The following is a 16,409-nucleotide window of genomic DNA, read 5'->3' on the forward strand; positions in this document are numbered from 1 at the left end:
TACCAGAGGCCAAAAAAATGGAATTTCTGCCCACTTTAGGGTACCCGTTTTCAGCATTGAAATTATTGGTCATATCATACTCCACAGTAGTGGCTCTTAAGAAAGTAGAGACTCAGGACTTTCAGAATCTGCAGAGAAAACAAATACGAATTTGTATTTTTACCTAGATTTCTAGGGGCAATATATTCAGAGAAAATTTCTAGAAACAGCAAGCATTGCTAAAAATGGCACAACAGAACACACCCACATGGCACAAACCACCAACAAATGTCTCCAGATGGCACAAAATGAAATATCAAATGGAAATAGTGTGCAACACTCAGTTACAAAATGTGCAATATCACAAATCAGCCTAAACATTACTCATCACATTTCGACTTTCGTGAAATCAGCACCAGAGCCCTAATGTTAGCACTCTCTCATGTAATATAGGCATGCAGACAGACAGTGCTGTTCCCACCTAGTCTTAGTCTGGCTAACGCGACAAAGCTCTATGAGCTATTGGTCTGGCCAAGATATTAAGCCCAACCGTTTCCCAGAGCCCGTGGTTGACCCGCCTCCCTGAAATGCCTCAGTTTGCTACTCGTCGAAGCCAGAAAAGGCTGTGACGAAGCTTAAACCAATCACATCACTCTTTCCTCTGACGTATGCGACGCGACGGGGCTAACTGGTAGATTAAACTCTTACCGAAGCCGGTCGGGAACAAGGCGAAAACGTCCTTCCTTTCAATAAATACCTCCAGGGCTGCTCTTTGCTCCGTTTTCAATGAGAACTTCCCGTTGAATGCTTTCAATACAGCATCTATGCGTAATAGATGCGGAAGCGTGAATGAAGCGCTTCCGGCATAGATTCTGTAAACAATCTATGGCTTCCGGTCGCAGTTTTACTACGTCAGTGCCTTGAACACGCCTCTACCCAGGGCCATTGGAGATGCTCAAAGTTGATTGGTTCCCGATTTTTCGGGAGCTTGGAAGAGCTGTAGATAGCTTGCCTGGCCAGACTAAGCTCGCAACAGGCCCTCGTGTTGCGTCACGCTTAGGATGGGCAGGCCCAGGCTAACCTAGTCTGGCTAACGCGACAAAGCTCTACGAGCTATTGGTCTGGCCAAGATATTAAGCCCAACCGTTTCCCAAAGTGCGTGCTTGACCTGCCTCCCTGAAATGCCTCAGTTTGCTACTGGTCGAAGCCAGAAAAGGCTGTGACGAAGCTTAAACCAATCACATCACTCTTTCCTCTGACGTATGCGACGCGACGGGGCTAACTGGTATTAAACTCTTACCGAAGCCGGTCGGGAGCAAGGCGAAAGCGTCCTTTCAATAAATGCCTCCAGGGCTGCTCTTTGCTCCATTTTCAATGAGAACTTCCCGTTGAATGCTTTCAATACAGCATCTACCGCTGTGTTAAAGGCTTGCCGCTGCTCCATGTTCGTGATGTGAATGAAGCGCTTCCGGCATAGATTCTGTAAACAATCTATGGCTTCCAGTCGCAGTTCTACTACGTCAGTGCCTTGAACACGCCTCTACCCAGGGCCGTTGGAGATGCTCAAAGTTGATTGGTTCCCAATTTTTCGGGAGCTTGGAAGAGCTGTAGATAGCTTGCCTGGCCAGAGGCCCTCGTGTTGCGTCACGCTTAGGATGGGCGGGCCCAGGCTAGGGGTTGGATTTTAGAAGGTAATATATACAAGTTAGGCACTGCCTAAAAGCAGAGCTGCTAATGAGTGTATGAGCAAAATCTTTGCTGAAGCACAAAATCAACCTGATTAGAATAATAATATTATAGCATATGAGCCATCCAATTGTGTAGTGTATTTTGCGTCAGGAAATTGCTGCATTGTGACAGCGATACCAATAATGAGATATGCATCGCAGTTCTGAATACATATTTATTCCTTTCTTTGACACTGCATGCCACGCACCAGAAACACCATGACGTTTATTATGGTGTGACTCTGCTGGGTTCTGCTGTCTGGTGTTCAGCAATGAACCAGTGTTTTCACTTTACATCATTACTATATAGTTAAGATCGAATATTATCGGACATAAGAACTAATCAATATTGATCCAGGGAAGTTTTAGGTTATCTAAAACTAAGGAAATATGCTCATAATTGCTCTTGAACTACACAATAATTATGTTTAGGCAAGTGTGCAGAATAAGAAATCATTCAGGTAAAAAAAAAACAACCAAACAAAAAAACACTGTAAAAACACGCTGCCAGCTACTGGTATAGGGGGGAAAAAACTGGTAGGATAAAAAACCTTTGGGAGGAATAAAAACCTAATGGAAAACAGTCCTTGACCAAATGTATGAGTTCTAAGGGTTAGAGCTGCAATCTTGATATTTCAAACTTGGCAATTGACAGCTGTCTGGTTACAACTGTCAATTGTCCAATAAGCTAGTGGACTAATAAAACTGTTTTAGCTAGTTTTATATGAAACTGACATGAACGTTTTCCATAAAATGTGTTGGTAAATAATCCCACTTTTTTTCTTTTTAAGAAGCAAATTAAAAATAAGCACTAGATAAAGCCCATCTTATGTAAATAGAGATAAAAATGTCATTGTCTGGTGGTCAAGTGTTTACCGTACAACGTCCGTACATACGAATGATGAATGATTGGGTTCCCTGTGGTGGTACATGTTCGTCATTAATACGTATGGACATTGTATGGTTGCAAAAGTCATTAAAAAAAATCAGGTCAATGCATTGCCATATTCTCTTAATTTTGGAACTTTGCTCCACTAAAAATAAACTAACAAGTATGAAATGCAATATATAAACTAGTAAATGCAAAACATGCACAAAGGTGCAAAAAAAAAAAAGTAATACATTTCAAGGCAGAGTATAGTGGGCATTATACTGAGCTTGGTTGTTCTTGACAGTCAGTGAAACAAAGACCAACCACTATAATACACAAGGACACATTGCAAGACCACGCCACATGCAGTCGTGGTGGAGAATTATACAGGGCCACCATGCCACATGGGGGGGGACCCCACAAGGTTTCATGAAAATGTTCAACTTCTACTACAGGTAGGAATACACAGACAGTAAGTTGTGCTGAAGCATAACCATTTTCCCCACACCACGGTTATACAGACAGACATGTCTCCGTCATTATAAAAATAGACCTCAAATTGTGTGCGCATCAGGGCTTAAATGCAAAATTTTAAGAGTAGAACAGAAAGGCTAATAAATGCCTTCTGGCTATGATTGCTTCTAAGTAAGTCTGTCATTTATCTCATTCGTTAATCAGTGTGAGTGAAGCAGAAACATATGGTCCCTAGGGACCATATGTTTCTGCTTCACTCACACGGATTACTTTGAGGGGGTACATTTGTTAATCTCTTAAGATTACGGTACTTTGAGGGGCAGCACCTATTGATCCATGCACATTATTCTTTTAAACAAATGTAAGGTCTTGACGATTACCTTTCAATCTTCAACCTCCATTTCTTCGAACACTTTCCATAATGTAAAATGTACCTTCCCCCCATGTAAGGCCATATGGAAACACTTGCTAGATGTGAGCAATTTTGGCGAAACCTTACTACATACTCACAATTTCCTTGCATAGTTTCAAATCTCCAGCATCATTGCACACTTGCTCCATAACAACCAGACCTTTACTGAGATAACCAGGGGTCCACATCAAGGGCATGTTGTGAAACACTGCATGGATTCCTCTGGCCATCTCCACCTTACCTGATGAAAGGATGATAATTACACAACTTATAGAAATAAATTTTTCCACATGCCATCAGACTTCTCAACCCTGAGGGACTGGACAGATTGATGATCACACAGATTGATGATCACAACGCTCCCACTGCAGTCTCTGCACAGTGAACAACAATATACATTACTTTTTACCATGTTTCTCACATACACAATGTTTATATTTATTTATTTTGTTTACATACGCTACCTCAAAATGCACACTCAAACTTTCTGCATATTATCCATGACAGGTACTGGTTGGCACTGGACTGAGTTTGTGCATTTTTGCGTAGTTTACAGTCTGCAATGTTTGCACTCGCTGCACTCTTGCACTTTGTTGTTATATATAGATTTGTAGTCCTGTGATGTTTAATGTAACACCATGGTCCTGGAGAAACGTTGTTTTGTTTTAACTGTGCACTGTACCAACTGTATACGGTTGAAATGATAAAGCCTTGACCTTGAAATACCATTAGCTTGTTATACTGAAATACAAGAATACAACAAATAAACCATATGGTACTTTTACAGGAGCTGTTTTTTAGTACACTTTTCTGGATAGCTGTTTAGTGAACTAACATGAATAAAGTAAATTTTATAGAGACCATTAACCCCTTAACTACTCAGACAGGCTCCACCTTGTTAGTTCCCTCTGCATAAAACATCTATCCAATGTATAAATTTATATATACACCAACCCATTTAATCTGTGGCAGAAGCTTGTGTAAAAGTCATGTTATGCAAGGTTTGCACGTTTATCAAGTTCTTAATAGGAAAATTAAAGTTATACGTTTAAGAAAGATAATTAGAAAAAATTGAAAAAAAAAACCCCATGGAACAACTTTAAGATGTGTTTCGGCATATCTTACACCATCTTCAGTTGACTGAGGATTTGATTTGGATTTATTAAGATACTCTTTAAAAATTAAAAGGAGTAAAACTGAAGAAACTAGTTAAAAAGACCTTTAAGTATTTTTGTGAAAAAAATCAATCACTGGAAGAATTATCAACCAACCAGGTCTTTTAATCAATTTCTTTAGTTTTACTCCTTTTAGATTAGAGATTAGATAAAACTTTACTGATCCCTTTGGGCAGGTTCCCTCAGGGAAATTAAGATTCCAGCAGCATTATTACAGATAAACAGAAAAAAGAAATAGAGAAAACTTCGAGATAAATTTAATTAAGTATTTACATATACAAATATAAAAAGAATAAGATATGGGGAAGGGGGGGAAGGTGGGGAGAAAGGGGGGCGGCAGCAGAAGAGATATTGCACTTTATATTTAGATATTTTCACTATAAAATTGGCTTAATCCACACACTGACAGGACCTTTAAAATCAACAAACACTTCTACAGGTTTTCACAAAGATTTAAGTAAACTTTCAGATATGCTGAAGTGCAAGTCGTTTCCCTTTCACATAATCAACAAAATTTTTAAAGAGCATGTTAATAAATCCAAATCAAATCCCAATGCCAAAGACCTTAAAGGTGATAACACGTTAATTCAAACTTCTTTACACTGGCTATTTCTCTAAAGTTTCGGAAATCAAACTTTTTGCAAAAGTTAAATGCGTTTTGGTTAAACATTTTTGCAAAACATATTAAATTAGTATTCTCTTCTGACAAAATCAACATTTTTAGCTTTAAAGATTTTACTACTGAAGCTCGAAAATCCCTTGTTGTTTATCAATTTACTTGTGCAGGATGTAATTCCCGTTATGCAAGTGAAACAACTCACCTTTTTTCAACTAGGACAAAAGAGCACACAGTGACAGATTTAAAAACTTCATGTTTTTAAACATCTTTCCCAGTTTTCTATATGTACATCAAACTTAGATGCTTTTCATATTACAGATTAATCCTGAATTAAATAAACAAGTTCAACACCTTAACACTTTCCTCACTCTATGATCTCTTAATCTTTTAATTATCTTTTGTTGGTTTCATTTTTGTTATTGTAATTAGTTCATTTATTCATAGTACATGTGTCATGTAATGCAAAACATCATTCCTCATTAAACTAAAGATGTCATATGTTGAAACATGTCTTAAAATATAAAATCTTGTCTTAATTTTACTGCTATTACGATCATATAGAAAAATTATTATATGTATTAGAACACTGAATACACACCGATGAGTGCATGACCAAGTAACTGAGCATTAAGGCCAACATCATTTTCCTGCTTCAGTCCAGCAAGCAGAAAGGCTGCTCCCATGTTCCTCTCCTCCTGCCACTGCATAAATTAAAGAATGATAAAAAAAAAGAAATATTCAGAAAGGCGAAAATAACCAAAATTATATTTAAAATTACAATTGCTATAGTTTTGAAAGAGGAATGCACTAATGCACCCCCATGCTATCACAGATGCTGGCCTTTGAACATTGCATGCCTGCAATGTGTGCTGATAAGCTGGATGGTCCCTTTCCTCTGTAGCCTGAAAGACAGTGTCAATGATTTCCAAAAAGAATTTCAAATTATAATTTGCCAGATCACAGGACAGTTTTCCACTTCGCCTCATTGCATCGTAAAAGAGTTCAGGCCCAGAGGTGACAGTGTTTCTGGATATTGTTTATGTATGGTTTTAACTTGCATTTGTGGATGCAGTGACAAACTGTTCACAGGAGATGGTTTTCTGAAGCGTTCCTGAGCCCATGCAGCAATTTCCACGACAGAATGGTCAGTTTTTAATGCAGTGTCACCTCAGGGTCTGAAGATCACAGGCATGCAGTGTTGGTTTTCAGCCTTGTCCCTTGCGTACACAGATTTCTCCACATTCTCCAATTCTTTTAATGATATTATGTACCATAGATGACATGATATCCAAATTCTTTGCAATTTTACATTGAGAAGCGTTATTCTTAAATTGTTGCACTGCTTGCCCACATAGTTTTTCACAGAGCGGTGAACCCCTCCCCAGCTTTACTTTTGACAGCCTCTCTGGATGATGCATTTATACCCAGTCATGGTACTGACCTGTTGCCAATTAACCTAATTTTTTTTTTTTAAACATCGCACAATTTTACCAGTCTGTGGCTTTCCAACAACTTCCAGTTGAGCTCACACTGAGCTCTTTGGACATTCAAATTATACCGTGTGTTGGTCAAACAAACCCTTTTTATGTTGGCACAGACAAGCTACCAGCTGTAGTCAATCAGTTGTAGTCAGTCAGTCAGTCAGTCACAGGAAGTTAAAAGGCCTTGACAAGTTAAAAGATATTTTGGAACTTTCAGCACCACTGACTTAATAATCTAAGTGGGTGTACAGTTAGGTCCATATATATTTGGACACTGACACAAATTGTTTTTTTTACCCGTTTACTGAAACATATTCAAGTTATAGTTGTGTAATGGACATGGACATAAAGTCCAGACTTTCAGCTTTCATTTGAGGGTATCCACATTAAAATTGGATGAAGGGTTTAAGAGTTTCAGCTCCTTAACATGTGCCACCCTGCTTTTAAAGGGACCAAAAGTAATTGGACAATTGACTCAAAGGCCATTTCATGGGCAGGTGTGGGCAATTCCTTCATTATGTCATTCTCAATTAAGCAGATAAAAGGCCTGGAGTTGATTTGAGGTGTGGTGCTTGCATTTGGAAGATTTTGCTGTGAAGAAAACATGCAGTCAAAGGAGCTCTCCATGCAGGTGAAACAAGCCATCCTTAAGCTGCGAAAACAGAAAAAAACCCATCTGAGAAATTGCTACAATATTAGGAGTGGCAAAATCTACAGTTTGGTACATCCTGAGAAAGAAAGAAAGCACTGGTGAACTCATCAATGCAAAAAGACCTGGACGCCCACAGAAGACAACAGTGGTGGATGATCGCAGAATAATTTCCATGGTGAAGAGAAACCCCTTCACAACAGCCAACCAAGTGAACAACACTCTCCAGGAGATAGGCATATCAATATCCAAATCTACCATAAAGAGAAGACTGTATGAAAGAAAATACAGAGGGTTCACTGCACGGTGCAAGCCTCAAGAATAAAAAGGCTAGATTGGACTTTGCTAAAAAACATCTAAAAAAGTCAGCACAGTTCTGGAAGAACATTCTTTGGACAGATGAAACCAAGCTCAACCTCTACCAGAATGATGGAAAGAAAAAAGTATGGCGAAGGCATGGTACAGCTCATGATCCAAAGCATACCACATCATCTGTAAAACAAGGCGGAGGCAGTGTGATGGCTTGGGCATGCATGGCTGCCAGTGGCACTGGGTCACTAGTGTTTATTGATGATGTGACACAGGACAGAAGCAGCCGGATGAATTCTGAGGTATTCCGAGACATACTGTGTGCTCAAATGCAGCCAAACTGATTGGTCGGCGTTTCATAATACAGATGGACAATGACCCAAAACATAAAGCCAAAGCAACCCAGGAGTTTATTAAAGCAAAGAAGTGGAATATTCTTGAATGGCTAAGTCAGTCGCCTGATCTCAACCTAATTGAGCATGCATTTCACTTGTTAAAGACTAAACTTCAGATAGAAAGGTCCACAAACAAACAGCAACTGAAAACCGCTGCAGTAAAGGCCTGGCAGAGCATTAAAAAGGAGGAAACACAGCGTCTGGTGATGTCCATGAGTTCAAGACTTCAGGCAGTCATTGCCAACAAAGAGTTTTCAACCAAGTATTAGAAATGAACATTTTATTTACAATTATTTAATTTGTCCAGTTACTTTTGAGCCCCTGAAATGAAGAGATTGTGTTTAAAAAATGCTTTAGTTCCTCACATTTTTATGTAATCATTTTGTTCAACCCACTGAATTAAAGCTGAAAGTCTGAACTTCAACTGCATCTGAATTGTTTTGTTCAAAATTCATTGTGGTAATGTACAGAACCAAAATTAGAAAAATGCTGTCTCTGTCCAAATATTTACGGACCTAACTGTATGTAATAATTTTGACCCCATGTTGATTTCAGAAAACCCAAAATAAATTAAACTTATCCACCAAATTATTGTTTTCCCCTATTTAAAGTGAATGTAATGCATTAGCATTACATTCACTTTAAATAGGGGAAAACAATAATTGTAATGCTTTAAAATGAATACATCATTAGTAACAACCAAAATGAATTAATAAAGCAGGGGGGAAAATATTATTTATTTTATCATCAAGCACAAAACTATCGATAAATCGCAGCATCCAGATCCTGAAAAAAGGCAGCCTTGCCCCAGGGCTAATCTTGCATGACGTCACACGTGGAACCCCGGTTATCTGGGTTATTTCCGTTCATCTGACTCCATGTTTGTTTACTCACTGAAATTGGATATTGTTGTTGGAATCTTACAAAAATAACGATGGGAAACCACTGCATTGTATTTGGATGTTCAAAGTCATATACAACAGGACATTCAGTTCACTAATTTTCGAAAAATGACACTAATCTAAAGCGACAGTGGGTGAAGTTTGTGCAAACAAAGCTTGCAGATTGTGTGTCGCCTGCTAATAATAAATCTGATTTCATCAAGTGTTCACCACCACCACCACCAAAACGACCACATGGGAATTATTGGAGCAAAAAAGAAACTCATTTATTTAATAAATGACATTTGATCTGACATTTGGACAGTTTGTCGATTCCCCCATTATCGCCCACTTCATATTTCCTTTCAATAATTACACTGAATAAGTGTACATTTTAAAGATTATATTTCTGCATTTATTGAGGTACATGTAAATATTTTCCCTATATTTCGCAGTGGCCAGCTTAGAATAGAAATCCACAAACCAATCTGTGTTTCCAATTCTCTATGGCTGGTGGTGCGCTATTGGTGATGAGTGGGACTGTCGTGAACTGAGTGAAGTGGCATCCGTTTCTCATCTTGGGGGCTTGAAAAGATAACCATTTACTCTAGAATATCCTTGATAATCTGCTCTTTCATCTGACATATAAGAATCCCAAATCACTATCAGAATTCTCTCCAAAACGTGATTCCATATCCAGACTGGTCTAACCACTGCTGTGCACATGAACAAAATTGATAACTGGATCTTTGTTACATGTGTGACATCACACACCCCTTCAGGAGCTTCCAGATCAGTCTCGGCAGATTCCGTGAAAATCAGCTGATTTTATTGATTTTCCATCAATTTATGGCCTTTTGGATCAGCTATGGCTCGAAAACACATGGTCAATCAACATAATGATTGGTGCTTTGCACAAAGAAACAGTGTGGTTTAGGGACATTAAGTTCATTTTAATATGCATGTTGTACCATCATTATGCCCCATAAAAAGAACAATTGAAAGAAATTACTGAAAGCCCAGTGTGTGTATGAAAACATTTTATAATATAATTCAACTCAGGATTTATTTGTTAAACTGTTGAACAAATCATTTATTATTAAAGATGCAGTCAGTAGGATTGAGAAGGGAGTGGACTTTATTCTAGTCTTAACCGTTCATAGCAACTCTCTATAAAGACAAACTAGCACTACAAGCCTTCATTGCAAAAATTATTTGCTTTGAAGGTTAGCTGATGTAATGGAAAACGTTACTGGAGATACATACACTAAAATCCAGCTTGGTTGCTATATATTTGCTCAGGGCGAACAGAGATAAGATCTGTGTCGTGGGGCGGTCAAAAGCTTCCTGAAGCATCACCTCGTCAACAACTGAGCAGGCTCCTTTGATGATAAAAGTAACAGTCAATAAAAGATTTAATATAGTTAACAGAGTAGTTTTATAAATCAAGCGGTAATGGAAGGAGTAAAACAGTGAGTCAAATCTCCGACTTTTCATTATTGCTCATACCCTTGTAGTCTTCATCTTTTAGGTAAGAGTCAATCAGGATATTAAACGTGAACTCATCTGGAAACATTCCAAATTGTACCTAAATATAGAGAAGTCAATAATGTCAGATTTTTGGACAGTGTGTAATTAAAGGTGCTGACTGCAAAGTCATCCATTTCCTTTTTCCCGCAAGAACAACATGATGCAGACGAGATGTGATCATTTTGACGTGCTGAGGGTTGTTTTCCTCCGTTTTGGGACCAAACATCCTACCTCTTGAAGCCAAACAGTATGGCCCCACAGAAAAAGCCGAACGCAAGGAGCTTAAACTAATTAGGGTAATTATGGAACTGCGTCACACCAAGATGGCGACATGCGGAAAACATCATGGCTCTGCATTGACCTCGAAGAGTTTTGAGTCACAGGTATGTAATTTGTGGTTGGCATTCGCGAACAGATCCGTGAAACAAAAGACAAGTTTTCTCTTCTCTGTTACTGCTTTTGTGTTATCGTTTCTTTCTCTGTAAGATCAAAACATGAGGTGCATAACTCCATACTCAGACTCACCTATCAAAGACAAGTGCTGCAAATTCTTCATCAGATTTCTCACCTGTTTCATCCTTCATTCGAGTCCACCAGTCGATCTGTCCCTTCACAAAAATTCTTGCAGACAGCCTCTTTGTTTCCATCGCTTTTCTGGGACGCTTTCATATTTTCCTTTTCTTTTCCACTGGCTTTTAGCTGGCAGGAGAGTGGAGTCCGCCATGTTTGCCCATACCAACTTGTTTTGGTTATTGTACATTACATTAATGGTATTCAGACGACGCCCTTATCCAGAGTGATGTACAACATATCCAGAGCAGCCTAGGGAGCAGCCTAGGGAGCAGCTGGGGGTTAGGTGCCTGCTTGCTCAAGGGCACTTCTGCCATTCCTGCTGGTCCCCAAGCTGCTTCTCTAACCATTAGGCTATGGCTTCCCCCAAGTTAAAAGTAGGTGAAACACCACCCCACGATGGTCACGTGATATTGCTGCTCACTTGCTTCGGCAATCTCCGGAATCATAAAACGTGGGACACATTTTGTCTCGGCTAAACATTTAACACATAGGGTGCACGGTGTGTACAGCAGCGCAACACCTCAATTTCAACTCAAATCAACGCAAAACGTCTCGAAACTCCAACAGCAATAGAAATAGAACAGTTTTGCCCAGAATTCAACTTTGCAGTCAGAACCTTTAAGTGCCTAGCCATAATACACCAAACAACTAAGCAACACTCAATGGGAAAAAAGTTCTATTCCATAAATTCAGTTTTCTGAAAATTATTCTTACCTACCTTATTCTTGAGTGTATACAGGGCTCTGTCTCTGGCTCCATATTTAACACACTGTCGAAACCAGCTATGAATTGTCCAGTCACGGAGATACCAGCAGTTTGGACTGTGTCGAAACCTCAGAACACAGAAGAGGGAAAGATTATTTAGAGATGGAGCTTTAATTTTCTCATCAAATATTGGTGCAACATTTTAGTCGACAGTTTTTTTGAAAAATGAATGAAATAAAGATTTGTGCTTACTTATACAAGTAATATTCTGCTTGATCAACTTCCTCTCTAGATGATATACTGTCTACAAACTTAAAAAAAAAAAAGTCAGTTGATATACACTGTTGTATGTGAGTACACATGTTCTGAAATGCAAAGGAAGGGCACAAGCAAAAATAAACATTTATATCCAAATACGGTAGGTTTCATAAAGGGTTACTTATAAAATATCTTGTACATAAATAAAAATTAATCATCAATGTAAACAACTGATAACACTGCACTTAGCAAAAAATTTATACAAAAATAGATAGAGCTTTTGCTGTAGCAGGACCGAAAATTTGGAACTCTTTACCAGAAGAACTAAAAAAAAAAAACCCCTCACAAACTGCTGAAATTTTTAAGTCAAAATTAGAGACATCTCTTTTTTACTATTTAACACTATGGTAGAAAAAACACTATTCGTTTTACACACACACACACACACCTTTTTCTTAATATACAAATATATATCAAATATTTATTTACTACTGAATTTCATATACATTTTTTTCTTTTTTTCATTATTATATACCATAGTTCTTGGAAAAAGCACTGAGGTTTTTTTAATGCATTTTTAGTAATATTTTTTATTATTATAGTTGACCAATATCACAATATACACTCACTGAGCACTTTATTAGGAACACCTCTACACCTACTCATTCATACAATTATCTAATTAGTTAAATCGCATGGCAGCAGTGCAATGTGTAAAATCATGCAGATATGGGACAGCAGCTTTATGAGTGGGGGGAAAAATGTGATATCAGTAATTCTGACTGTGGCATGATTGCTGGTGCCAAATGGGCTGGTTTGAGTATTTCTATAACTGCTGATCTTCCGGGATTTTCACACACACAACTCTGTCATCAACAAGGTTTTTCTGTATGCAGAAAACCTTCTGCTCACTGGTGGTGGTGGTTTTTTTTTTTTTTAATTTATTTTTTTAATTGCACCATTTTGAGTAAACTTTAGATATAAAGTTTACTCAAAATGGTGCAATTAAAAAAATAAATTTAAAAAAAAAAACCACCACCACCAGTGAGCAGAAGGTTTTCTGCATACAGAAAAACCTTGTTGATGACAGAGTCAAAGGGAGAATGGCCAGACTTTTTCAAGCTGAGAGAACAGCTACAGTAACTCAGATAACCTCTACAACTGTGGTGAGCAGAAAAATATTTCAGAATGCACAACATGTCAAACCTTGAGGAGGATGGGCTATAACAGCAGAAGACCATGTTGGATTCCATGTGTGTCAGCCAAGAACAGAAAGCTGAGGCTGCAGAGGGCACAAGCTCACCAACACTGGAAAGTTGAAGACTGGAAAAACATAGCCTGGTCTAATGCATCACAGCCTATTTGAGTATTGTTGCTGACCACATGCATCCCTTCATGGGCACAATTTACCATCTTTATCATGCTAGAAGTAGCCATTTAATGCACCATGTCATAAAGGACTTTTGTCCTCTCAAACTGGGTCCATGAAAGTGCTCAAAAATTCCGTGCTCTTCAATGGCCTTTCCAGTCACCTACAGAACAGTTTTGTGATGTGGTAAAACAAGAGATTCACAGCATGAAAATGCACCTGAAAAATCTGCAGGAATTGTGTGATGCAATCATATCAAGATTAACCAAAATCTCAAAGGGCTGTTTCCAGCTTCTTGTCAAATCCATGCCTTGAAGACATGAGGCCAATTTGAGAGCAGAGGGAGACCAAACAAGTATTTGTCGAGTGTTCCTAATAAAGTGCTCAGTGAACGTGCACCCCTGATCTACAATTTCAATCCTGGAGGGCCAGACACCAGCTACATGTTAATTCTAACCAAACATAAGCACATCAATTATTAATGCTGAAAGGAGGATGCAAGGATGTGGTCCTTGCAATAAAATAGCATTTACACATTTCACTACTTCTTAAATGGCATAGTTTATTCCCCTAATAGGCAATGTGTGCAAGGGCAGGGTCAAAGTTAGAAGTGTAACTGCTTATTGGAAAATGGCTGTCTGTTGATGAGCTGTCACTTAAGAAATTGGAATCGAAGTGTATTAAACTACTTTTACAAGCTAAACAGAAGAGGTAATCAGTTAGATCAGTTAACAAAGGGAGGTGAGACGAGGGAGAACATAACTTTCTTGTAATGTCAGTCTGCCAAATACATTGTTGTTATAGTCCATCATGGATATGTTGCAGATCTTTTAAAAATTCTCTAGCTCTGTTCTATAATGTCCATGCCCATACAACCATCTACTGTAGTTATTAAAAATCACATTGGCATTGTGGCAGCCAGTTTGTGCTTGGTTTTAATGAAAATGTAGCCCCCTTTGTAGATGGTCCAGGTGAACAGTGGTTGCTCCCTCACCCGTGATATTGTCAAAGAGCTCACTGGAAGCTTCTTCTCATAGGTCTTGTCCATAAGAGAGGCCAATTTAGCTGAAAAGGATCAATAAAAACATTGATTCACAAATCAACATGCAAATAAGTCAAGCTCAAACAACACCACCAAAAAGTGAGGACTAAACTCAAAGCCTTAATATCCGCAATGACATGAAGAAAAGACAACTAATGTTATTAAAACTCTGTTAAACACTCTCGTAGGTCTTGCATGTGGAACAAGAGCTTACCTAGGTTTTGGGGATTGTGTTGTCTTTGCTCCCAAACTCTGGTGTCTGTGTATGCTGCTGAGAGCAAACATCTTCTGCCTGGAACATACACACATTCTTATTCCCAAATGCATGACCACACAGTGATACACAGCTGCACCATGTTTTAGGGCAGGGGTTCTCAACCTTTTCTACTGTAAGGCCCACCCATTTATACTTGTAATGAGTCGGGGCCCATTAAAAATATCCCCAATTATTTTGGCTAATCGATTCTATTAGAATCTAATAATCTATTGTAAAGTGTATTAAATGGAATGCAACATTACTCTCTGTTACAGATGAGAGCCCAGGAATTAAATAAACGCAATTAAAAAAAAAGTGTTTTTAATTGTAGGTATTGTATTTAAAACTACAAACATAAAACCATGCAGGCAGAGCATTCTCAGTCAAAAGTGATTAATGATCCAAAAGTGGAGTCTGATTGATTAACACAAGAACTTATTGCCACATTTGTGTCCAGCAAACAAGCAAGTTATTAAAACCAAGATGTACACTCAAAAGGAGTGGATATAGAAACCACTCAATGAGATAGATCCTAACACGTTATCCAAGAAGGATTTTTCCTACGAGTTGGAAAATCATCCATCGAGTTCCCTGACATCTCAAACTACCTGGTGCTGCAGACATCATTCTACACAGACAAACAGATGAAAACCTGGAAGAGCATGGAGGCGTACAACTTTTTACATGTGGCCGGGTTAAAGATCTTGTGATCAGGACACTACAAGATAGACGGCAGTAGACGGATCTAAGTGCAGGAAGAGTGTTTATTAGCAGGTGTGATAATTACAAAAACGAAAGCAAAACAGAAAGCAGAATCATAAAGCAGAGTATTTAAACAGCATTATAAACATGACTAGAAACAAACGTGACAGTGGTGGTGATGATACTTCGCAAAGCCTCTGTGAAAAGTGTCTGTATCTGCATGTTTTGTTCTGCTTCTTCGTGTTTTTACGGCAGCTTGCATCCTGGGTGTTGCGCTACTGCCATCTTCTGTATTGGAGTAGTTCCTACTTGTCAGGTTTCCATATCAGTCCTGTTTTCCTTCTTTGCATTATAATGCAATGTCCCTCAGTTTTCAATAACTTAAATCTGTTTGTTTAGTCCTGTCACCCTCAGGAACCTAAACAGCTCTTTTTTTTACCCTGCACACTGTCTCCACATTCCAATATACTTTTCATGCTATTTTCTATTCTTCCTACCTCCCGTAATTCATTCATCATTCTTGTCTGGGTTATGAATACTTCCTACATGATGTGAGAATGTGTTCAACTGTTTCTCTCTCCTGGCAATGATCATAAAGGCCTGTTGGATGCTTTCCTAGAATGTGAAGTGTGCTGTTTAGGTGCTGTGCCCAATTCTCAGCCTGTTCATTATCACCTGCTCTCTCCTCCCTGTTCCCCTACTGCTTGATACTCCACCTGCTTTGCCTTTAATAGCATACAAAGGTCTTCCTTTTATTTCATTATCCCACGGACATTGACACTTGATTCGTCTTTCTCCATACTATGCTTTTCCTTTCTGATTATTATAGTTTAATACTGACTTGCACATTTTCCTTTCTGATTGCTTCTTTTGTGAGTTTGTCTGCTTGTTTGTTTCCAAGGATACCTACATGGGCTGGAACCCACATGAATGCGACCACTCTCCCTTGCCTAATCAATCTTGAGCTTATAAACAAGACTTCATACAAAAAATCTAAGTGGC

The 16,409-nt window shown here is 38.5% G+C and overlaps 1 protein-coding gene across 5 annotated transcripts in view; it reads right to left on the reverse strand.

The window, feature by feature from the left end:
- Positions 1 to 16,409, reverse strand: part of mrps27 (mitochondrial ribosomal protein S27) — a 58,770-nt gene that overhangs the window by 4,790 nt on the left and 37,571 nt on the right. For 4 of the 5 annotated variants that reach the window (XM_060931826.1, XM_060931823.1, XM_060931824.1 and 1 more), the window contains exons 2-9: positions 14,664 to 14,741; positions 14,402 to 14,472; positions 12,033 to 12,091; positions 11,794 to 11,908; positions 10,482 to 10,560; positions 10,239 to 10,354; positions 5,856 to 5,958; positions 3,562 to 3,704 (exon numbers count right to left, since the gene is read on the reverse strand). In XM_060931826.1, coding sequence (XP_060787809.1) covers positions 3,562 to 3,704; positions 5,856 to 5,958; positions 10,239 to 10,354; positions 10,482 to 10,560; positions 11,794 to 11,908; positions 12,033 to 12,091; positions 14,402 to 14,455 — 669 coding nt within the window. In that variant the 5' untranslated portion in view covers positions 14,456 to 14,472; positions 14,664 to 14,741. The remainder of the gene's footprint in view (positions 1 to 3,561; positions 3,705 to 5,855; positions 5,959 to 10,238; positions 10,355 to 10,481; positions 10,561 to 11,793; positions 11,909 to 12,032; positions 12,092 to 14,401; positions 14,473 to 14,663; positions 14,742 to 16,409) is intronic. The other variant, XM_060931828.1, reaches the window with a different exon arrangement.

Source organism: Neoarius graeffei, chromosome 10, assembly GCF_027579695.1.
Source record: "Neoarius graeffei isolate fNeoGra1 chromosome 10, fNeoGra1.pri, whole genome shotgun sequence".
Lineage (NCBI taxonomy): Eukaryota > Metazoa > Chordata > Actinopteri > Siluriformes > Ariidae > Neoarius > Neoarius graeffei.